General features: G+C 46.8%; 1 protein-coding gene across 2 annotated transcripts in view; it reads left to right on the top strand.

Annotated features, from left to right (window-relative positions):
* ARHGAP23 (Rho GTPase activating protein 23) overlaps window positions 1–23,411 on the top strand; it is a 78,618-nt gene extending 55,207 nt beyond the window's left edge. For both annotated transcript variants that reach the window (XM_077164599.1, XM_077164600.1), the window contains exons 21-24: window positions 11,676–11,717; window positions 12,156–12,252; window positions 14,259–14,290; window positions 20,738–23,411. In XM_077164599.1, the coding sequence (XP_077020714.1) occupies window positions 11,676–11,717; window positions 12,156–12,252; window positions 14,259–14,290; window positions 20,738–21,784 (1,218 nt within the window). In that variant the 3' untranslated portion in view covers window positions 21,785–23,411. The remainder of the gene's footprint in view (window positions 1–11,675; window positions 11,718–12,155; window positions 12,253–14,258; window positions 14,291–20,737) is intronic.
* Window positions 23,412–25,140: the final 1,729 nt, after the last annotated feature.

Raw genomic sequence — 25,140 nt, 5'->3', positions numbered from 1 at the left:
GTTTATAAGTAAAAGATGCTTATATGGGTGTTTCAATCAGTTATTATATGCAACATATTGAAAGTAAATCCTTCACCCTATAGACTATTGGAGTTAAAACATCAATCACAGGATGTATGTTTATTGTTCTTTAAGTGTTTATCATATACATACTATTTGCCAGGCATGGGACTAGGCACTGTTATATAAGTTGATTTGTCTCTTTTCTTTTCTTTTTTTTTTTGCATGGGCAGGCACTGGGAATCGAACCGGCATAGCAGGCGAGAATTCTGCTCTTTTCTTGTTTTAATGTTCACCAGCCCTAAACTGTGGGCTTATTTGGGCAGAGACCATGTCTGTTTCATGTATTAATATAGATTCAGTGTCTGGCATATATTATATGGCCAGTAAATATTTCTTTAATGAATAAATAGTTCTAAATGATTTTAGAATCCTTATTAGGTAGATTTCTATAAATAAAACAAAGCTATTTGTCCTCAAATAATATAACTATATGAAAATATCTTGCATGAACTCATTTTTTTCTAATTAGGGCTTTCATATAATAAAAAGTGTGCTTTTAGGGCGGGCCACAGTGGCTCAGCAGGCAAGAATTCTCGCCTGCCGTGCCAGAGGACCCGGGTTCGATTTCCGGTGCCTGCCCATGTGAAAAAAAAAAAAAAGAAAGAAAAAAAACAGGGTGTGCTTTTAGGAATGAGAATGATCAAAATCCCCCAATAAAATGGAACCTTCTCAATGGGCAAACAATTTATCTATCTGGATAATAATAATAAAAGCATAATGTAAACACTGGACAAATATTAACCACGAGCAATGTGGCATTACTCTACTTAATTTTTTTCTTTTTTTTTTAACAAAGAAGTTGTGGGTTTACAGAACAATCATGCATAAAATACATAGTTCCCATATACCACCCTATTATTAAGACCTTGCATTGGTGTGATACATTTATTATAACTGATGAAAGCCCATTGTTATAATTGTATTATTAACTATAGTCCACAGTTTAATTTAGGGTTCGCTGTTTATGTAATGCAATTCCATGTATATATTTTCTTAAAATTTTTATTCTAGTAACATATATACAACCTAAAATTTCCCCGTTTAACCACATTCAATATAAATTCAGTGCTGTTAATTATACTCACAGTGTTGTGCTACCAATACCACCCAAACCTCTCCATCATCCCAAATAGAAACTCCGTATCTTTAACTCAACCCCTTAAAATTGTACAATTCAGTGGATTTTAGTATGTTCATAGAGTTTGTGGCACACGTGACTTTCGTATGTTGATCTTTTATTCGACAACTTGCTGAATTCTTTTTATTAGATCTATTGATTCTCGTCAAATGCCTTTTCTGCATCAATTGAGATGATCATGTGATTTTTCTGCTTTGATTTGTTGATATGGTGTATTACATTAATTGATTTTCTTATGTTGAACCATCCTTGCATACCTGGGATGAATCCTACTTGGTCATGATGTATAATTCTTTTAATGTGTTGTTGGATACGATTTGCTAGAATTTTATTGAGGATTTTTGCATCTATATTCATTAGAGAGATTGGTCTGTAGTTTTCTTTTTTTGTAATATCTTTGCCTGGTTTTGGTATGAGGGTGATGTTGGCTTCATAGAATGAATTAGGTAGTTTCCCTCCACTTCAATTATTTTGAAGAGTTTGAGGAGAGTTGGTACTAATTCTTTCTGGAATGTTTGATAGAATTCACATGTGAAGCCGTCTGGTCCTGGACTTTTCTTTTTAGGGAGCTTTTGAATGACTAATTCAATCTCTTTACTTGTGATTGGTTTGTTGAGGTCATCTATTTCTTCTTGAGTCAAAGTTGGTTGTTCATCTCTTTCCAGGAACCCGTCCATTTCATCTAAATTGTTGTATTTATTAGCGTAAAGTTGTTCATAGTATCCTGTTATTACCTCCTTTATTTCTGTGAGGTCAGTAGTTATGTCTCCTCTTCCATTTCTGATCTTATTTATTTGCATCCTCTCTCTTCTTCTTTTTGTCAGTCTTGCTAAGGGCCCATCAATCTTATTGATTTTCTCATAGAACCAACTTCTGGTCTTATTGATTTTCTCTATTGTTTTCATGTTTTCAATTTCATTTATTTCTGCTCTAATCTTTGTTATTTCTTTCCTTTTGCTTGCTTTGGGATTAGTTTGCTGTTCTTTCTCCAGTTCTTCCAAGTGGACAGTTAATTCCTGCATTTTTGCCTTTTCTTCTTTTCTGATAAAGGCATTTAGGGCAATAAATTTCCCTCTTAGCACTGCCTTTGCTGCGTCCCATAAGTTTTGATATGTTGTGTTTTCATTTTCATTCGCCTCGAGGTATTTACTAATTTCTCTTGCAATTTCTTCTTTGACCCGCTTGTTGTTTAAGAGAGTGTTGTTGAGCCTCCATGTATTTGTGAATTTTCTGGCACTCCGCCTATTATTGATTTCCAACTTCATTCCTTTATGATCCGAGAAAGTGTTGTGTAAGATTTCAATCTTTTTAAATTTGTTAAGACTTGCTTTGTGACCCAGCATATGGTCTATCTTTGAGAATGATCCATGAGCACTTGAAAAAAAGGTGTATCCTGCTGTTGTGGGATGTAATGTCCTATAAATGTCTGTTAAGTCTAGCTCATTTATAGTAATATTCAGATTCTCTATTTCTTTATTGATCCTCTGTCTAGATGTTCTGTCCATTGATGAGAGTGGTGAATTGAAGTCTCCAACTATTATGGTATATGTGTCTATTTCCCTTTTCACTATTTGCAGTGTATTCCTCACGTATTTTGGGGCATTCTGGTTCGGTGCATAAATATTTATGATTGTTATGTCTTCTTGTTTAATTGTTCCTTTTATTAGTAGATAGTGTCCTTCTTTGTCTCTTTTAACTGTTTTACATTTGAAGTCTAATTTGTTGGATATTAGTATAGCCACCCCTGCTCTTTTCTGGTTGTTATTTGCATGAAATATCTTTTCCCAACCTTTCACTTTCAACCTATATTTATCTTTGGGTCTAAGATGTGTTTCCTGTAGACAGCATATAGAAGGATCCTGTTTTTTAATCCATTCTGCCAGTCTATGTCTTTTGATTGGGGAATTCAGTCCATTAACATTTAGAGTTATTACTGTTTGGATAATATTTTCCTCTACTATTTTGCCTTTTGTATTATATATATCATATCTGACTTTCCTTCTTTCTACACTCTTCTCCATGTCTCTCTCTTCTGTCTTTTTGTATCTGACTCTAGTGCTCCCTTTAGTATTTCTTGCAGAGCTGGTCTCTTGGTCACAAATTCTCTCAGTGACTTTTTGTCTGAGAATGTTTTAATTTCTCCCTCATTTTTGAAGGACAATTTTGCTGGATATAGGAGTCTTGGTTGGCAGTTTTTCTCTTTTAGTAACTTAAATATATCATCCCACTGTCTTCTAGCTTCCATGGTTTCTGCTGAGAAATCTACACATAGTCTTATTGGGTTTCCCTTGTATGTGATGGATTGTTTTTCTCTTGCTGCTTTCAAGATCCTCTCTTTCTCTTTGACCTCTGACATTCTAACTAATAGGTGTCTTGGGGAATGTCTATTTGGGTCTTATCTCTTTGGGGTGTGCTGCACTTCTTGGATCTGTAATTTTATGTCTTTCATAAGAGTTGGGAAATTTTCAGTGATAATTTCTTCCATTAGTTTTTCTCCTCCTTTTCCCTTCTCTTCTCCTTCTGGGACACCCACAACACGTATATTTGTGCGGTTCATATTGTCCTTGAGTTCCCTGATACCCTGTTCGAATTTTTCCATTCTTTTCTGGATAGTTTCTGTTTCTTTTTGGAATTCAGATGTTCCATCCTCCAAATCACTAATTCTATCTTCTATCTCTTTAAATCTATCATTGTAGGTATCCATTGTTTTTTCCATCTTTTCTACTTTATCCTTCACTTCCATAAGCTCTGTGATTTGTTTTTTCAGTTTTTCTAGTTCTTCTTTTTGATCAGCCCATGTCTTCTTTATGTCCTCCCTCAATTTATCGATTTCGTTTTTAAAGAGGTTTTCCATTTCTGTTCGTATATTCAGCATTAGTTGTTTCAGCTCCTGTATCTCATTTGAACTATTGGTTTGTTCCTTTGACTGGGCCATATTTTCAATTTTCTGAGCGTGGTCCGTTATCTTCTGCTGGCGTCTGGGCATTTAGTCAGATTTCCCTGAGTGTTGGACCCCACAGGTTGAAAAATTTTTCTATGAAATCTCTGGGTTCTGTTTTTCTTATCCTGCCCAGTAGGTGGCGCTCGTGGCACACGTTTGTCTACGGGTTCCACCAGTGAAAGTTGCTGTGGGTCCTTTAACTCTGGAAAACTCTCGCCGTAGGGGAGGTTCGGCAGCCAAAGCATCTTGGAAGAGTGCCAGCCGGCCCGGGGGTCCGAACACGAGGAGGGTCGCCGGCTGCCGCAGCACGGGAAAGTGCCCGACCGAATTTCCTAGTCGGCCCGGGGCACCAAGCGCGGCAGAAGGGCGCCAGCTGTGCAGCCCGGGAGAGTGCACTGTTCCCAGCCGGACCGGGGAGTCACATGTTTGGAAGGGACCCCCTGGTCACTGTTCTCCGCAGTCTGGGGATTTTCGACCCAACTCTCTCAGTTGGTGCAGGGGGCCTCGTGTGGTGGGGGCGCCAGCCGCCGCGGCCCAAGGGGACCGCCTGCCCAATTCTGCCAGCTGGCCTGGGAAGGAGGAAGGGAGGGACTCCGGCTGCTTGCCGTCCCGCCCAGGAAAACCCGCGCCCCTCCGTGATCTCACCGGAGCTGGTTCTCCCAGTCAGCTGTTCCGGGATGGGGTACGCCGTCCCTTTGATCTCCGTCGTGGCTCCGGGAGCTGCTCTGTATTGTCTCCACTCCCCAAGTAGCTGTTCTGGAGGAGGAAAGGTGAGGGTGGCAAGACTGTCGAGGCTGGTGGCGGAGGAGCCGGTGAAGGCGGAAGAGGGCACCGTGGTGGTTGGAGAGCCCAATAAAACTTATCTAGTAGTACAGAAATTCAAAGGGCACATTTTATCAATGTATTTTAGGAGACATAGCATCCAGTGTCCTTCTGAGGTTTGATATCTGGTTCTTTCACAGGTTTTACTTCTTCTGGTTTTGACTTGGTCAGCTTTTTGACAGAAACTGGCTGTTTCATATGCCAGAGCAGCAATTAGTCCAGAAGCTTGTTTTAGTTCGATTGTTCAAGCAACTGTTACTTCTTGAGTTTCAGCCTGACAATGGATAATATAAGTTTCTATGATCCGTGCCTCTAAACCCCTTCCTTTTCTGCAGGTGTAACATGTTTTCAGATATGATTTTCCTTTAAATGTTTAAAAATCCCAGCTGTAATTTTTAAGCTTTGATGGACTTCTTTTGCTTCACCTTCTGTTGCGTTGCACACTTTTGAAGCAGCAGGGCCAGCAGCCAAATTGTAGTTAAAAGAGACAGGAGCTGTGGCTTTTAATATGAAGCCAATGGATAATTTTCCATAGATGTTGTCTGGGGCCAGGCCGCCAGCACCACGAGTGCCTACTTCCTACCCACTTCCAGCCGCGCTTCCCGCGGGTGCCGTCAGGTGCCTCTATTGACTCTCTTAAGTTTCTTCCGTAGAGGTCATCTGTGACTACTTACAATACAGCCTCTTAGTTTCAAATTGGTTTCTTTTAATCCTCATCCCTTCTATTTCTTTTACTTGTCTTATACTGTAGGCCAGGACCCTGGCCATGTGTTGAATAGTAGTAGCAGGAGTGGTTAGACTTTCCTGACTTCAGAGTGAACGTATCTAAACTTTCTCCTTTAAGTGTGCTGTTTATAAAGTACACAGTTGACCTCTAATTTTAATTTCTTATGGTTAGTTGTCTTTATCTGTCTTTGATCACAAGGTTATAATAGCCTCAGAAATTGAATTTGGCAGCTCTCCCTTTTTTCCCACATTCTAGAATAACTTATAAAGATAGAGACGTTTATTCGTTGAAATATTGAAAGAAAACATAAAACTGTAAAACAGTCTAGGCCTGAGATGTTTATTGAGTGAGGGTTTGAATGACCATTTCAATTAATTTAATGGCTATTAGACTATTTTTTGTTTCCTCTTATATTGATTTTGGCATAGAAATAAGTCCGCTTTATCTGGGTTTCCTATTTATTGATATTTTAACATCCTCCATTATGTGTTTTTTTTTCTTTCTTCTTCTTCCTTTTTTTATTCTATTTTATTTTATTTTTATTTTTATTTATTGATTAAAAAATTAACAACAAAAACATTAACATATCATTCCATTCCTCATATATAATCAGTAATTCTTAATATCATCACATATTTGCATATTCATCATTTCTTAGAACATTTGCATCGATCCATTATGTTTTAAATATCTTTCATATCTATAGTTATTTTCCTTCTGTATTTTATTTGTATACCTCCTCATTTTTCTTGATCAGACTTGCCAGAGATTTGTCTATCTAATTATTTTCAAAGCATAAGTTTAAAAAAATTGTTGTTGGTCTTTTTTTCCCCCAATCCCTTCTCCCCCCAATCCCTGGTAAACATGCTATTCTTGATACCGCATATAAGGGGAATCATATATTTTTTTACTTTTGTGTCTGCCTTATTTCCCTCAGCATAATGTTTTCAAGGTTTATCCATGTTGTAGCATAGTTACCAGGGATTGGTAACTCTGAACTTCATTCCTTTTTGTTTGTTTGTTTTAACTTTTTATTTGGAAATACGTTCAACCTTCAGGACAGTTATAAAAATAATACATTCCCCATATAGAGAACTCCAGCATACCCCTCAGATACCCAGATCCACCAATTTTAACATTTTGTCACATTTGCTGTATCATTCCACCTATCTGTCTATGAATCTATGAATTCATGGGTCAATCTCACTATCATTTATCTGTCTGTCTAGTTATCAATTCATTTTCTGAACACTTGAGTGTAGGTCATATATATCATTGAACACTTAATACTGAGTACAGTTTCCTAAAAACAAGGATGTTCACTATCTAACCACCTGAAGTCCAATTACCAAGTTCGAGAAATTTAACATTGTTATATAATTTACAAGCTATATTCCAGTTTTTTTCATATGTCCAAAAATATCTTTTGGGGCCTTTGCTCCTCCATTATTAGATTCTATCCAGGATCATGTATTGTATTTAATTGTTATTGTTTCTTTAATTGCTCATTCTTTTTTTTTAATTGGGGGAACATACATACAATATAAACTCTCCCATCTCAACCACTCCTAAGCATAACACTCAGTGGGATTACTCATATTTACGCTATGTTACCTTCACCACCTTTCGTTACTAAAACTTCCCTCTCCTATAGGAACCCAGTACTCGTTATGCATTAATTTCCCACTCCTCCTTCTCCACCTGCAACCCTCAGCAAACTATACTCTAATTTCCGTCTCTGTGATTTCGCATATTCTCCGATATTTTCTTTGCATTTCTCATGGGGCTTACTTAAATTTAACCTCCTGAATCTATAACAATCTCATTTGCTTAGATACCAACTTAACTTCAGTGGTATTCGCAAATGATGCGTCTTCCCACACCTGGCTTTCTCTGCACCTTTAGGTAGCTCTTTTCACAGATGACATGTTTATACCTTATGAGCCCCAAACCACAGATTTTTTTCATTAGATCCTGTAGGAAGCAAAAAGTGGAGTTACAAATAAAAAAATGTATTAGTACTGGCATTTATATTTACCCATATCATTACTGTCACTGTAGATCCTTATTTCTTCACATGGCTTTGTCTATTCTATAGTGTCCTTTCCTTACCACCTGCTGATTCTCTTTAGTGTCTTTTATAGGACTGTTCTGAGAGTGGTGAATTCCCTCAGTGGTTGTCTACTTGGGAATGTCTTAATTTCTCCCTTATTTTTGAAAGACAGTTTTCTCAGTTATAGAATTCTTGGTTGGCATTTTTTTTCTCTGAGCACTTTAAATAGATCATCCTACAGCCTCCTTGGTTTCTGATGAGAAAGCGGCACTTACTCTTGTTGAGGCTCCCTTGCATGTGACACGTTGCTTCTCTGTTGTTGCTTCCAGAAATCTCTCTTGTTCTTTGGCATTAGACAGTTTTGATTATAATATGCTGTGTTGTAGAGTCTATTTGGGCTTACCCTGTTTGGAGTTCACTGAGCATCTTGGACGTGCATATTTTTGTCTTTCTACATGTTTGGGAAGTTTTCAGCCATTATTTCTTTGAATATTCTCTCTGTGCCGTTCTCTTTCTTTTCCTTCTGGGACTCCTACAATGTATACACTTATATGCCTGATAGTGTCCCACAGGTTTTTCAGACTCCATTCACTTTCCTTCTTTCTTTCTTCTTTCTGCTCCTCAGATCAGATCATTTCAATTGTCATCTTCAAATTCACTGGTTCTTTCTTCTGCCAGCTCTAATCTGATGTTGAGTCCCTCAAGGGGATTTTTAATATCTGTTTCTCAGGTCTTAATTCTGTTTGGTTCCTTTCCATATTTTTATCTCTCTATTGGTATTTTAGTTGTGTTTATCTATCAGTTTCTTGAATTCCTTTAGGTCTTTCAGCATATTTAGGACCATTTTTAAAGTCTTTGTCTGCTATGTCCCAGGTCTGGTCTTCCTCATTGATGGCTTCTAATGCTTGCATTTTTTCCTTGACCTGTTTCTTTGCATTTTTTCCTTTATGTTTCTTTATAGTTTCATAATCTTTTGTTGAAACCTTGACATTTTGATATTTTAAAGTGTTAACACTGGAATTTAGACTCAGGATCTGAGTCATCTGTTCCTTAAGCTTGTAGCCAGCTTGAGTTGTGACAGAGCTTTCCTGGGTGTAAGACTAACACCATCACCACCAAAAAACGAAAGAAAACACTTTTCCCAGTCTTTGCAGATTAACCTGTACTAGTGGTTCTTTTGAGATTTATCCATACAATGAGTTTAGAGAATAGCCCCAGGCCAAAGTGTAGGGGCCTCCTTGATCCTTTTTTTTTTTTTTCTCCTTGGTCCTTTTATGTGCATGTGTCTTGTCTTGGGCTGGGTCTCTGGCCCTACGAATTCCCCTATGAATTCCTGCGTGGGCTCTAAAGGTTTTTGCAAAATGGTTCCCTCCTAAACAGCTCCAGTAAGCAACCCCACCTTCAATGGGTGGAGGCACATCTCATTGGAATCCATCTAATCAGAAGTTACCATCCGCAATTGGGTGGGTCACATCTCCATGGATAATCAAAAAGCTCCCACAGAGCAATATCGAATGAGAGTTAAAGGATATGGCTTTTCCGGGGTACACAACAGATTCAAACCGGCACACCATATTAATCTTTGTTTACACCGCTTGATATAAAATAAAGATTGCATCCACTTTATTTATAGGCATGGGGCTATGGTGGTAGTGTAGATAACAGTTTTTAAGGGTCTCTAACACTCCAAATTTAAGTTTTTCACTCAGATTATATGAAATTTAATTGATACTAATGACTGTTTAAGAAACCCTCTGTGTATGAAGTATTTTAATAGGTTCTATAACTACTGTTTTCTATAGTTTATTGATTTAAATGTCTTTCTATGTTATGCTTTATTAATATCTGTCCCTCTTTAACATTTTTCTTTCTTTCTGCTGTTTTTTCCTTCCTCTCAACTTCATAACTTGAATGCTTAGCTCTTTTGTTTTTGGTTATTCTTGTGTTCTGAAAATTTATTCAAAGCTACACATTTTTCTTTAAGTTCACTTTATCTTCATCCCACAAATTTTTACATGTAGTGCTTTTATCGTCATTTAACTCCATGTATTTTGTAATTATAATGTCCTCTTTAACCACAAGTGTCATTGAATAGTATGATTTATAAGTTTCCAGACAATGTGAAGAGTTGTTTTTTTGGACTTTCTTGTTATTGTTGTTATTTCTAATTTTAATCCATGTTGAGCAGAAAAACACAGGCAGCATGATGTTGAATCCTATTGAGAGTTTCACTGTGGCCTAGGACATGGTTGACTTTTGAATGATTCGTATATTGTGTAAGAGAATATATTTTCTCTAATGATTGATTGCAAAGTTCTGGTATGCCCATTAGATCAAATCTGTGAGCTGTGTTGTTCATATTTTTTATATCTTTACTTAGTTTTCTTTGCCTGCTTGATCAGCTACAAACTTTATCTAGTCCCCCTTCAGTTCTTTTAATATGTTAGATGCCTCTATGCCATGATTTATGTCTTCTTGATCTGCTGCTCCTTTTGCCAGTGTATAATAACCCTCTTTGACTCTTATATCTTTTCATACTTTCTATATTCTGTTTTAAATATCTCTTGCAGATCACATATTTTTTTAACGAAAAATATGTAATCCGAGTCTCTAACTTTAATCAGTGAATTTACTTCATTTACTTTATTGTAATTCCTATACTCTTAGGACTTATTTCTGCCATCTGACATTTCATTTTGCATACCACATTTTCGTTTTCTTTCTTTTTTTTTCATCTGTCTTATCTTGCCTTGGATGGCCTGAATTTCATCTTCCCAATATAAAAAGTAAGCATTCTGTTTTTATTCTCTAGGGAGTTACCACATCCTTATGAAAACCCATCCTTTAACATTTTTATTATCAATCTCTAAAGCTTTATCAGTAACTTCCTTCCTCCAACTTCTAAAAGACAAATACCTTAGTATGCTTTCATCTACCACTGGTTTCTCCCTCTGCATTTGAATTCCAAATCATCATGGACACACTTGAGTGTATGTGGGGGGTGGGGTATCATTGTTCATTTTGATAACCTTAGATTCTTCTAAGCTATGTGTTCCTCCTTCTCAGAGCTTGTTGCTCCATCCTGGATTCATTTTTTTATTTGTTCAGATTCATTTAGGGAGTATTCATGTATTAAATTTTCTCTTGTCTTAGAATAGCTTCATTTCATACTCAAATTTAAATGAGGTTATAAAATTCTAGGCTTAAAACTGTATTCCTTCAACACATTGAAATCATTGCTTCCTTGTCTTCTTGTGTCTGTACTGCTGAGAGTTCTAATTACATCTGATGTTTGTTCCTTTGTAGGCAATCTGGGTTTTTGTTTCCCAGAAAAATTTTAGAGTTTCATCTTCAAGATTCTCAAATTTCCCAAAATGTGTTTAAGTGTGTGTTTACTTTATATTCCATCCTGTTTGTCATCTATGGGTGAGCCCTTGCGTGCCCCTGGGCAAGCTCAGCTCTGCAGCCCTGTCCGCGTTCTCCCTGCTGTGGACCTGGCTGACACCAGATGGCGCTGCTTCCTCCCCGTCTGCCGGGCTGCGGTGGGGAGAGGGCCCTGGCGAGGGGCTTGGGCCGGTGTCCGGTTCAAAACAGGCAGAAAGAGAGTCTCTCCCTGAGTCTCGCCCACCTGTTCTCTGACTGTCCCCCAGTCTAGGCTGCATTTTTCTCCCACTCTGGCGTCCAAGCTTTTCTCTCCCCAGGCGTTTCTCCCAGTTTGGGATTCTGGGTTCCAGGATCCGTCACCATCCCCCTAGACCTCTCCAGCAGCCAGTGCAGCCCAGGGTCTCTTGTGGGAGTGGGGGGGACCCTTGGCTCTCGGCGCCCCCTCCCGACCCGCGGCAGGGACCCAGCAGATTGAGGAGCGCATGCTCCTGTCCTCCCCAGCCCCTTCCCACACTGATTTTGTCGCTTCCTTTTGTCTCCTCTGCAGTCAGACTGGTTCTTCAGCGACAGCGAGGACAAGGGGGAGAGAGTAAGTGATGCCCAGGGCTGGGCTGGGCTGGGGTCTGGCCAGAGAGGGGCCCTCGTCCCCAGATCCAGGGGTTGGGGCAGCAAGACTTGAGCAGGGGAAAGCTCCTGCCCTTGGGGCACCTTCAGTCTGATGGAGGAAACATAGGCCTAGAAACTCAGGAGGCAGAGCCCTTGCCTTCGTGAGCCCCCAGTCTGATGGGGGAGACTCACCTCCTGCCCTCGGTTGAGGGAGCAGCTGGGGCCCTCAGGGCTCCATCAGGGCACTGGGGGAGGCACCGAGCAGTCTGATGGGGGGACTGAAGGCCGGCCTCAGGACTGAGGGCCCTGCCTGGTGAGCCCCAGGCTGACGGAGGAGACATGGCCCTGTCTTCAGGCCCCCCTTCGAGGGGGTTGCAGCCGTCTGGTGGCATGCGGGCTGACCCCTCCTCCCTGTTGGCAGACCCCTGTGGATGACAAGGAGCCTCAGTCAGTGCCCAACATCGAGTACCTCCTGCCCAACATTGGCAGGACAATGCCTCTTGGTGACCCAGGTTCAGGTGAGTGCAGGGACCCAGGAGGGGGTGGGGGTGGGGTGCTGCGTTCCTCAGGGTCCCAGATTCCAAGCCCAACACCAGCTTCCCTGCTCCTGCCCCAGCAGGGCCCTTCCCAGCTCCGTCTCTGAGGTTGGGGTGTAGCAAGGCTCGCTCCCCCTCGGGCCTGCTGGGCTGCCCTGCGGGCAGGGGACGAGCTGTCCCTGTAGCTTTGTTCGCCCCCCTTCACTGGTGCTTTCCTGAGCTTTTAATCTCTTGTGGGCTGCGCCCTTCTGGGCATGTTCCTCTTTTTAATTTTTCTTCTTTTTCTCCTTCTCCTTGCACCCCTCTGCTCCTCCTCCTTTCTCTTCTCCCTGTGCTCTCTTCCCATTCCCTCGATCCTGCTCCCTTCTCTTCTCTTCCCTCCCTGCCTTCTCCCCCCTCCCCCTCCAGCGGACCTGTTGGAGATTTAAAGGGTACAGTGTGGTTTTGCGGCCTCGGGTCACTAACAGTGGCGGGTGATTATAAGAAGCCGGGGCAGGCATAAGGGGCGGGCAGAAGTGCCCCAGGCCCTGAGGACATACCAGTCACCTGGGCTTATTAGTACCTGACCCTGCCTTGCTCCCTTCCCATCCTAGAGCCCCTTCTTGGGAGGCAGGAGGCACTCACTGGAGTCTGGGCACGGGGTGGCTGCCCTCTGCAGGCCCCTGCACTGCCATCTTCCCCCCGGGCTGAGCCTGGCCACTCCTGATGATCTGGGCTGAGCCCAGCTTGGCCGGTGGCGGGACCAGCCTCTCCTGACACGGGTGATGCCACCTCCAGAAGTCTCTGTCTCTAACTCCTGCCTCACTCACCCCAAGGGGCTGGCTTTTCCTGCTTCCAGAACCAGGGCTTTTGGTCACTCAGCCCGTAAGTCCTGTATCCAGGACCTCTGGCCCTCTTATAGCAGAATAAAAGTTAATTTTCACGCCCAGAGACAAATGAATGACTAGTCCCTCCTTGGCTTAAGCCAGTAACTCCTCTTGTCCCTGATGCCCAATCCCTTTAGCATTTTGACCATTCCTGCCTCTGACAGAGGCACACCAGCAGCGCTCCTCGTGGCAGGAGACAGCGAGGGGTCCAGAAGATGTGGGGGGGGGTGCAGAAGGAGCCCCCTTGCTCTTCTAATCACCTGCCACCACCCCTTGCCCTGTGTGTGTTGCCGGGTGGTCAGCCCATCTCACTCCTCTCCCCGTGGGCAGCGGGGGCAGCGGGGGCAGCTGGGGAAGAGGCCTCTAACTCGCTTGCGGCAGCGTGTGGACTAACTGCACCTGCCCATTCGCCCATCGGGCCCTGGGAGGTCTCGGCTCTGCCTGCTTCCTCCCCAGTTCTGAAGGGGGCACTGCCAGGACTTGTTTCTGGCTCTTTCTCTACCCCAGTGGTCTTAAGGGAGTGGGGGGCCCACGGGTGCCCCTAGGGCAGTGGGCCTCCGGGCTGGAGGTGGAACCTACAAAGGTGCTAGTTGCCAGCACACTCCACCTCGTTCCTTTCTGCCTGTTTACTCCATCATTCATATGGTCTTTCTCCCTTCTTCTGTTGTTGGGATGGTGGGTGAGGGGGCTGTGGGACCCCTGCCCCCCATGCATTGTGTGGTCTCCATTTCTCCAGACGTCTGTGATTTGCTGTGTCTCACTCGGGTGGTTTATGTGAACTGCATCTTGTTTCTGGCATTTTCTCTCCAGTGCTTCAGAGTAACAGGGTCAGGAGGAGGTGGGGGGAGAAGCCAGCCGTAAAAAGCAGCCCCCCCCCCTTAACCCAGGGTCCCGTGGCTAGGTCTCAAAAGGAAGTGGTGCTTGACAGCATTTCCTGCTGCATCTCTATCCCAGAGGAAATGATATCTGAGGCCCTCCATACCCCCAGGGCCTGGGGAGACCTCAGGGTTGGTGACCCCCCTGATTCCTGAAGCTTCCGTGGAGAGGGAATTGTAGTCACAGGACTGAGACTTCTCTTGTCCCTGTCCAACTTTCATTTTTCTTTCCGTCTCTCACCAACAGATTCTACCACCTGCAGTTCAGCCAAGTCCAAGGTAAGAGCCCAGGAAAATAAATGAAACCAAAACCTAGTTCTTTGAAAAGGTCAATGAAATTGGTAAACCTTTAGCACAAATAACCTGGAAAGGTGAGGGAAGGGAGAGAGCAAGAACAGACATCTTTTTTGAGAAGCCTGACTATGAAAAGGTGTTGAGAGGAGCAAAAAATGGAAGGATGCGTGGATCAAGGAAGCTTTTCTGAAAAGAGAGTCCCCTCAGGTGTATGTCTGTCTGCCAACAGACTGAGAAGAGAGGAAGAAGGTGGTAGGGGGAGCCGGGAACTGAGCCCACAAGGCCAGAGTGGCCTTTGTCCCATGGAGACACTTACCGAGGTGAAACTGGACGGGAGGGAGCAGAAAGGGTGGGCACGGCTGCAGGCAGAGCTGGTGGTGGGTGTTGGGAGCGTTGGCAGTGGGTGGTGCCTCTTTCCTCAGTGAAGCAGGAGGTGGGGTCCTCAGCTGAAAGTGCAGGAGGCAGAGAAAGTTTGAGCAGAGTGAAGGAAGTCTGGAGGGGGCTGCCAGAAGCAAGGTGAGCTTCTGGGAGGAGGAGAGGAGCATTAACGGGCACCCCTGAGGTCTCCCAGAGCTGTGGCCCAGGACTGACAGTGCCACAAGTGCCACAGGCAGCCACTTTTCAGGAGCTCTTTGGTGGCAGTGCTGCTCAGCCTTGGGTGGATCTGGCTCCTCCATACTCCCGGGGGGACCCCGCTGCCCTGAACACGCCCTCATTTGCTTCCTATGCCCTCCCTCTGTCTCCAGTGGATTCCAGCACTGACTTCCTTGGGGATCGCAGGGCACCTCCTCCTTGAAGCCTCCCAGCAATGGAGTTCATTCCTTCTGAGGCACTAGCATATTCTGCTTCCCAGATGGTCACCTGGCTCCAGCACTAGCTTTGGGAACTCCTCAGGAGGCCCTCTTAGTCACCAGAACTTGAACGTAGAACCTGCTTTTCAAAAAGCATGTCTTTCCTTTAAACTGACTCAGGGACTTCGCTGTGACTTCAGCGAGTTATCCAAAATCACTAGAGTGAGACGGAGAAGTCAGTTCACACTTACTGAGCACCTGCTGGGCGTCCACATTTACACAGAGATTTTCACGAACACCCACCCATTTAAGACCTTGCACAATAGACCCTGGAGTTTTATATCATCCCCATTTTACAGATAGGAAAACCAAGCTCAGAGTTTAATTAGAAGTTTGACTGGACCTGCCTTCAGGCATCGAAGGGTGGGGAGCTAGTTTGGTGGCCTCTCGAGAGAGCGCTGCCCTTGGGGAGTTCTCCTCTGAGTTCTGAACCTCTGCTTTCAGGCTCAGGGCATTTCTTGACTTTCCAGCACGGGGGACACAAACCCAAACCAGCCAGCCAAGCCCCTGAGAAACTGAGACATGGACCAGGGTGTCCGTTTGTCAGGCAATAGTGAGGAATAACTGTCCTAAGGACAGACGTGGGTGGTGCGCGCAGCAGGCCGTCTCCGTAGTCTGAGCCGCTTGGGATGTCAGGAGTCAGAGCCAGGGGAGGGGCCGCTGGGCCGCTGGACAGCTGGGTGCCTGCAGCCTCCTCGCTTAGCTGTAAGGAAGGTCCTGCCTTAGGACCAGGTGCCTGACTCCTCCTCAGACTGTCAGCTCCCCCAGGGCATGGTGTTAGAAACCCATCACTGCAGCCTCTGGTTCTTTGCCCGGACTCACTAAAAAAATCTAAGTCAGTGGTTGGCAAACTGTGGTCCTCAGAACCCCCCCAGGGGTAGTAGCCTCTGCTAGGTGCATGGGCGGGCCAGGGGGAGGGCTCCGTCTAAGCCAATCCACTGCCTTTTTCTGTCTCACTAGCTGAGTTTCTAGGGAGGATTCTATTTGTAAAGGGCTCCCAGCTTCATTCGTTTTCTAGAGCCCCTGTAATGAATGACCACAAACTGGATGGCTTAAAACAATAGAAATGAATTCTATCCCCATTCTAGAGGCCAAAAGTCCACGAGCAAGGGGTTAGCAGGGGCATACTCACCCCGGAGACTCTACGGGAGAAACCGTCCCCTGCGTCTGTCCCAGCTTCTGCTGGTTGCTGGCTATATTTGGTGTTCCTTGGCTTTTGGGCTCCCTGCTTGGATCTGTGTCTCCCCTAGGCATTCCCCCTTAGCGGGTCTGTGTGTCTCTGTTTTCTCTTCTTATAAGGACATCAGTCATTGGGTTAGGGCCCACCCTAAACCAGTGTGACCTCATCTTAACGAATCATGTGCAAATAAGGTCACATGCTAAGGTTCCAGGTGGACATGAATTTGGGGGGACATTATTCAACTCACCCCGTAGGCTGTAATAAAAACTGAAAACCATTGTTGTAGGTTTGACAGTGTCTCCGCAGTCTTTCTCCAGACTATGTAGGACACAGCTGTGGTGTCAGTGCCCTTAATGATAGTCACGCTCAGACTCCGCTTCCCAGCTGGGGTGGTTTTGGCTGTGCCTGATGGGAGCAGGGCAGGGCCCACCTCCCAGGCACCCTTAGCTTTTAGGTGGGTCTTACCAGGTAATGCTCAGCTGGCTCCCTTATTATCTCCAAGTTCCTGGGGAAGGGGGCTGCTCTTATCTTCTCTGCTGGTCCCTCCCCGGCTTGGCTCTCTGTTCTGCCAGCAGGAACCAGCCCAAGGATCCCCGCTGGCCCAGAGTGAGCCCCCAATCTGGCTCTGTGGGATTCCCAGCCCTGCCTTGTTGCATTTCACCACATCCTCTCAAACATTCTCTAACCCTGCCTGAGGAATGGCTGCACCCCATCCCCATTCTAGGCCCCGGCAGTAACCTCTCCGTGACCCTTACCCCAGGGGAGAACTAACTGGCCATTGGAAAACATTTGCATTGGTCACAGATGGTGCAGGGCAGTGATTCTTCATCTACTTTAGGTCCCAGTTCCCTTTGAGAATCAAAGGAAAGCATTCCCCTGTTCCAGGAAAATAAACATCCACATGAAAATCTTGTAGCAACTTCTGGGGCTTGGTGGACGCCCCAAACACCTCTAAGGACGCCAGTTCAGAGCTCCTTCTCCAGAGGACCTGAAGGCTGAAGACAGATTGGCTTAGTGGAAGCTGTCAATTCAGTCAGTTATCAGTAATGCTTTTGGTCACTGATTTCTGGGTTTAAAATATCCAACAATATTAAGAATAGCTGCACTGGCTATGTAGTGGGAAGACAGCACAGGGAGAGGGGAAAGGAGAAGGAGCAGAGGGGTGCAAGGAGAATTTGCTATGTGGCAATTGCTGTACTTGGATTTTATTAATCTTCACAAATGCCCTGTGAGCTAGAGGTAGGATTTTTCTTATTTTACAGTTGAGAAAACAGAGACTGGGAGAACTTCTGTAACTTGTCCCAGGTCTCACAGTCAGGTAATCGCTCTACTCCAGAGCCTGCCCTCTGAGCTGGAATCGGTGTGCAGTGATGCTTGCCCTGGCCCGACCTTGCCTGGCTCTAATGAGCTAATCAGTGGCTGGAGTGGGCTCATTTCTGTCTCCGTCTCTAAGCACTGGGCAAGGCCCCAGTGAGCCCATTCCAAATTCAATGGGTCTGACACGCAGACACTCAGTATATGTCAGATGAGAACTCTGAACTGATCAACTAGTCAACTCTGCTCTAGTCCAGTGCAGGGTCCCCATAACGTCTCCACAGAGCCTCTGTCTGCGCACCTCATGTGATAGGGAACTCGTTTCATCTGAAGACAGTGCTGGCCAAGAGAAAACTCTTCATTATGGTGACCTGAATCTAGCTCCTTGTCATTTCCACCATTGTTCTCCTAACCCTCTAGAGAAACTTTCCGGGACTGACCCCTTGAACTTTGTGAATCCTCTGACCTCTGCGTTCCCCAGAAGTGACAACTCGGTGACCAGAAGCAGTAGTTTCCGGAACCAGCTGGGATGAGAGGATAATTTGATCAGATGCTCCTAGTGGCCTCTGACACCTGTCCTCAGCCTCCCAAGCCTGTCGGAGAGCACTGGCCGAGAAAGAAAGTGGCCATGGCCCCCACATGCTTTGGGCAGATCCCAGCAGTGCTGCTGCCTCACCCAGCTCCATCGGGCACTGGGCACATCACTCTCTGGACTGGTGTAGCATGGCAGTCGTGACCCAGGAACCACATACCTCTTCTGTACTTCAGCTTTCTCAGAAATAACTGGTGTGTGTGAGAGAGAGAGAGAGTAGGTTGCAGTGGCTGCACGAGGCATCTCTGGGGCTCCATTCACTATTACAACACGGCTGAAACAGGAGGTGGCCCATAAGGATGAAAGGTGGGGGGTACCCTCAGGCAGGTCACTCCCGACAGGAAAGGTTCAGGTCCCAGCACCTACTTCTCCGAGGTTTGCTCTGCTGAGGAGACTCCTTCCACCTATTTGTCCATTCACTTAACATTTACTAAGCACTTACTATGTGCCAGACACTGTGTTCAAAGCTGTGGATGCAAAAATGAGTAAACTACAGACAAGATTCCTCTCAAAAAATGTAAAGCTTGAGGGGTGCACGGGTAGTTTACTGGTTAGAATGTGCACCTTCCATGCGGGAGACCGGGGTTCGATTCCTGGATCATGCACCAAAAAAAAAAAAAGTAAAGCTTGTACAGATTACGTAGAAACAAAACTATGATGTGAGAAGAGCTGGTGTAGACGTATTTTCCGAGGGCTGTGGGAGCACAGAGAAGGGAGCTCCCAGCTCATCCAAAGGGAGGTGGGAGATTGCTGCCCACCAGAGGCTGGGTTTGAGCTGGGTCTTGCAGGATAAGCAGGAGCTCATTCAGCAAATAGGGTGGGGGGACGTCAAGAATTCCCAGAAATGTTAAAATGCAAGTCATATCAAGGGCCCAGTTGGTAGGTCAGTATCACTTGAGGGAAGGCTGGGCTGGGACTGGGTCAGGGCAGGGCACAAGGCTGGGAGTGTTGGGGCCAGGCTGTGAAGGGCCCTAGGTGCCCACTGGGGAGCTTTAACTAGTAGGAGTGGGAGCAAGCAAGTTTTAGAACAAGGGTGGGAAGTGGTCAGATTCGTGCATCGGAAAGATTGTGGTGGTGGAGCAGGGGCTGGGGTACGGCGAGGGTGGGTCAGGGAGCCCGGTTAGGAGAGGGTGGACGGGGCCAGAAACCGGTGAAGTGGGGGACTGAAGAGGATATGAGGATGAGGTGGGTTTGGAAGTCATTTCAGAGAGAATTGAGGGGACATGGTTGTGGGTGGGGGGCAAAGGAGGAGTTGGGGGATCCCCTTCAGGCGAAGGACGCAAGTGGAGGCGGTTTGGGGCCAGGGTTGGTGACTAGTGTGGTTTCATGTGGGTCGAGTTTTAGGTGCCTAGAGACACCCCAGTAGACTTGGAGCCGCAGTTTGTAAAGCGCTCTGGAGCTTGAGGGAGAGTTTGGCATTGGAAGGGGAGGCATTGGGAGCAGGTAGTGGGGCAAGTAAAGGGATGTTCAGGAGCAGTATTTCCCAGGGAGCCTGAAGAGGGAGAAGACCAAGGGCTGAGAACAGAGCCCCGGAACGTGGATTCTTAAGGGATGAGAGGGAGGAGAAGAGCTCCCCCCACTCCCATGAGGCAGGGGACAGGCCAGAAAGGCAGGGCGGAAGCCAGGCCTGAGGAGGTAATGAGGGCAGCGTGCAGTCTGCAGGGAGATGGTGTAAGATGGTGTAGGGCCAGCACCAAAAGCACCCACAGGGGCTGGCAGTGAAAGCAAGTTGTGGTGAGGGGGTGGCAAGGAATTGCCTGGCTTGGGGGTGGGAATCACAACTCAGGAGGGGCTCCACTCTGGTTTGTGCAGGATTTCCAGCAGCTTTTGGCAGGAGAAACTGGTGGTTGGATTGATCTGGGGTTGGGGATTGGCAGGGTGGGGTCTGTGATGCATGACAGGGCCTGCTGGGGCAAAGGGGGGAGGGATGGAAACCTGGGTGGGGCTGCACAGGAGAGACCTGTGCCTATTATGCAGGTGGAAAGGCAGGTTTCCAGGGTGGGGGTGAGTGGAGAGGGAGGAGGGAAGGAGCATGTAGTCAGAGAAAGGAAAAGGGATATAGTCATCTCTCTGCCAGGGCTTTGGTGATTATAAGGCCAGGAAGTATATGTGAAATGGGTTCAAATTGTCAAGTGCTCTTCACTGTTGGGAGACTTATTTCCAGAGCCAGGTCCAACAGGATTGATCTAGGATACCAAGAATGGAAATTGGAGCTGGGGCGGGAGGCAGTCAGGCAAGACACCAGCTCCGCAGATCACAGGAGAGAGCTGAGGGTCTGGGCTCGGCCAGAAGGGGCGCAGAGGAGCGGCAGTGACACTCCAGCTGGGACAGGGTCCAGAGGAGCGTTTTATGATGCCGGGCTTGGTTTGGACGGGTTGAGATCCCGGGCTGTGTTGTGGGTTTATGGGTAGAAACGTTGAGGGCCGTGGGGACCACAGGCCCGGAGCTGGGAGAGAGGCGGCGCCTCCTGTATACTGACTTGTCTTTCTGCCCAGGGCTCGTGGACCCCCAGGAAGGAGCCGTACGCCCGGGAGATGCTGGCGATCTCCTTCATCTCGGCCGTCAACCGCAAGCGCAAGAAGCGGCGGGAGGCGCGGGGACTGGGCAGCAGCACCGACGACGACTCGGAGCAGGAGGCGCACAAGCCCGGGGCGGGGGCGCCAGCGACCCAGGACCGATCCGAGGGGCAGCTGCAGGGCGCCGCCACCCCCGAGGTCCCCGGGCGCTTGAGCCCCCCGGCGGCGCCGGAGGAGCGGCCGGCCGCGGACACGCGCTCCATCGTCTCGGGCTACTCCACCTTGTCCACCATGGACCGCAGCGTGTGCTCGGGCACCGGAGGCCGGAGGGCGGGCGCGGGGGACGAGGCCGACGACGAGCGCAGCGAGCTGAGCCACGTGGAGACGGACACCGAGGGCGGCGCGGCGGGCGCGGGTTCCGGGGAGCGCCTGGGGCGCCGGCCCTCCTTCAGCTCGCACCACCTGATCCCCTGCGACACCCTGGCGCGGCGCCGCCTGTCCCGGAGCCGCCCCGACGTCGAGGGCTCGGGCCCGGGCGCGGCCCGGGGGGGCTCCCGCGCGGCTGAGCTGCCGGGCTCGGCCTCGTCCAGCAGTCAGGAGTCGCTGCGCCCCCCGGTGGCCACGACGGCGGCGCTCGGCACGCGGCCTTCGCGCATCGAGGCGCTGCGGCTGCGTCTCCGCGGCACCGCAGATGACATGCTCGCCGTGCGGCTGCGGCGGCCGCTGTCGCCCGAGACCCGGCGGCGCCGGACCAGCTGGCGCCGCCACACGGTGGTGGTGCAGAGCCCCCTGACCGACCTAAACTTCAACGAATGGAAAGAGCTGGGCGGCGGAGGGCCCCCAGAGCCCGCGGACCCTCGGGCACACAGTGACAACAAGGATTCGGGCCTTAGCAGCCTGGAGTCCACCAAGGCGCGGGCCTCGCCGTCTGCGGCCTCGCTGCCCCCGACGCAGGGGGACCCGGGAGCCCCGCAGAGCCAGCCCCCGCGCCGCTCGGCCGCCTCCCGCCTCCACCAGTGTCTGTGACTTACCCTCCCACCTCCGCCCCCCTTGGGGCCCTGCCCCTCCCTGGAGTCCCTTGAAACCAAGGAGTCTCTTCTGGCTCGCACCCCTTCTTCCGTTGCCTCTGGGTGCTTGGGCGGCGGGAGGAGTGGGAGAGGCGCAGGACTTCAGACCGAATCTGTAGTCTGGGTGCTGGAATCGGTAGGGGAGGGACAGAAGAGAAGGCGAGGGCTGGGCAGAGAGTGTGGAAGGAAGAAGGAGCGGGATGTGGAGTTAATGAGAGGGAGAGGAAACGGGTGGCTTGGGGCTTGGTGCAGGGCTGCTGGGGGTCCGTGACCCCTGGATAAATGACAGAGGATGCCCTCCCGGTTTTTTATTTTTATTTTTTTATGTCTGCGCTTCGGGGCCCTTGTTGATCAGGGGTGTGGGTGAGGAACCCCCAAGTTTCAGACTAAAGGAAAGACAACGGGTGATGCTGGCTGTTCCCTTCTTTGCTCTCCCTGGGGTACCCGCCCATCCCCCTTCTCCCCTTAGCTCCTGGCTCCAGGTTAAGGGGGGCGGGGAGTGGGTGGGGTTGTGTATGTATGTATGTCTGGGGAGAGGCATTGGGTGGTGGTGTCCGGGTGGGGGGCTGGGGGTACTCGTGTGTGCAACTGTGTGTAGTCACTGTCCAAAGGTGTTTCCAGTAGCAGCTTCTGCCACTCCTGCCCCCTCACGCTTCCCCCACCCCCACTCCCTGTCCTTGGTGCACACGGGGATCCTGTCTCCCCCTTGTCAGATAAAGCCAGAGAAGGAGGTTGGGGCCACTCCGCAGAGGCAGGACTGAGACCCCCACCAGGTTACTTTCCCCCTCCCATCCTCTTACCAATCCCTAAATCATCTCCCTAAGGGCTTTGACTAAGGGGAGCTGCCGCTTCTGCAGACAGATTTGGGAGGGCCCAGGAGCCTCCCTGCTGGTCCCACCCTCACCCTTCTTTTGTTTTTCCAGCAGTGCTGTGCCTCCACAGCTCAGGCACAGAGACCCCACCCTGTTCCCTATAGGAGGGGCTTCAGAAACAACCCTGGTGTCACTGCCTCTCTGTTTCTCACATGCGCACATGCACACACACACACACACACACACACACACACTGATATATGGGGTCTGAGCTGTGCTGTTCCTTGAGGATGGGCGGGACGCAGGACTCAGTCCCCTCACCTCCCCACCCACTGTACATAGAACTCAGATCAGGCCTACACACGCACGCACGCACGCACACACACACGCACACACCCTCACTCATTCCAGGGAAGCCCAGGTGGGGTTGTGACGCTCACAGCACTTCTATCAGTTCTCTTGTTTTATGCAAAGATTCGCTGTAAAGTAGATTTCTTGCGCCCCCTCCCCCATCCTTTTTTTTTTTGTAAATACTGTCTCTAAATGTGTAACATATTATAAAGAATTTATAAGGATTTTTAAAGATGTTTTGCTCATTTAAAAAGTGCTGTAACAGTGTTGGATAAAGCCCCCTACCCCGCGTCAGCATGTCTCCGTTCACTGTGTCCTTGACACACCTCTCTAGGCGACAACTAAGATTTCCTGCTTCTGAAAAGTCCCGTCTTAAAAGTACAGTCTTTACCTTGGAAATAAACAGCCTTCCTTGAGGCGTGAGTCAACTGTCTCACTTGTTTTGGAGGGAAGAGGGGACAGAGGAGAAGGCCAGACTGGGCCTGGGATGGGAGAAGAGAAAGGTACAGGACCAAGGAGGGAGGGCAGCGGGGGCTGAGCCAAGCCTGATAAGGCCATCAGTGACAAACCCACAGCTAACATCATACCTAATGGTGAAAACTGCAAGCTTTACTTCTAAAATCAGGGACAAGACAAAGATGCTTATTCTCACTTCCATCCAACATTGTATTGGAGGTTCTAGCCAAGGTAATTAGGTAAGTTTTTTTTTTAAAGGCACCTAGATTGGGAAAGAAGTAAGATTATTTCTGTTTGCAGATAACATGCTCTTGTATATAGAAATTCTAAGGAATCCAACAGAGCTAATAAATGAACTCAGCACTGTGGCAGTATATAAAATCAATACACAAAAATCAATTCTATAAGCAGTGAATAATCCAAAGCTAAAATTAAGGAAACAATTCTATTTATAATAGCATCAAAAAGAATAAAACATCTAGGAATAAAGTTAATAAAAGAAGTGCAAAATGTATTACACACAAAAAACTACAAAACATTGTTGAAAGAAATTTGTAAAAGATTTAAATGAAAGGGGAAACACCCACACACATGGATCAGAAGACAACATTTTTAAGATGGAATACTTCCTAAATTGATGTGCATATTCGACGTTGTCCCAATTAAAATCCCAGCTTTTTTGTTGTTGTTGAAAAACTGACAAGCTGATCCTAAAATTCCTATGGAAATGTAAAGATCTAGAATAGCCAAAACTATTTCGTAAAAGAAAAACAAAATTGAAGGACTCACCATTCCTAATTCCAAAACTTTCTACAAAGCTTACAATGTTCAAGACAGTGTGGACGGTACTGGCGTAAGGAAAGACATTTAGATCAATGAGAAAACATTGAGATTCCAGAAATAAATCCTCACATTTATGGTTAGATTTTGGACAAAGGTGCCCAGATGAGTCTATGGAGAAAAAATAGTCTTTTCAAGAAATGCTGGCACAGTTGGGTAACCTAAATGCAAAAGAATGAATTAGGATTCCTCTCTCATACCATATACAAAAACTAGCTCAAAATGGCTCACAGAACTAAATGTAAGAGCTAAAACAAAAATTCTAGAAGGAAACAGGAATAAATCTTGGTGACCCGGGATTAGGCAATGGCTTCTTAGATGCAATACCAAAAGCACAAGCAATAAGACAAAAAAAATGATAAATTGAACTCCATCAAAATAAAAATGTATGTTTCAAAGGACACCATCAAGAAAGTGAAAAGATAGTGCATAGAATGGGAGAAAACTTTTGCAGATCATATGTCTGACAAGGGACTTGCATTCAGAATGTATAAAGAATTCATAACTCAACAACAAAAAAATGACAGAAAACCTAATTTTAAAATGGGCCAAGAATTCGAATAGGCCTTTCTTCAAAGAAGATATGCAAATGGCCAATAAACACATGAAAAGATGCTCAACATCATGAGTCATCAGGGAAATGCAAATCAGAACTATGATGAGATTTTACTTCATACCCATTAGGATGGCTAAAATAACAAAGACAGACAATAACAAATGTTGGTGAGTACATGGAGAAATTGGAACTTTTATACATTGCTGGTGGGAGTGTAAAATGGGGCAATCACTTTGGAAAAGAGTTTGGCAGTTCCTCAAAATGTTAAACAGAGAGTTATACAGTAACCCAGCAATTCTA

Source organism: Tamandua tetradactyla, chromosome 6 (genome assembly GCF_023851605.1).
Source record: "Tamandua tetradactyla isolate mTamTet1 chromosome 6, mTamTet1.pri, whole genome shotgun sequence".
In the NCBI taxonomy this organism is placed as follows: domain Eukaryota; kingdom Metazoa; phylum Chordata; class Mammalia; order Pilosa; family Myrmecophagidae; genus Tamandua; species Tamandua tetradactyla.
This window is presented reverse-complemented; position numbering and strand designations above follow the sequence as displayed.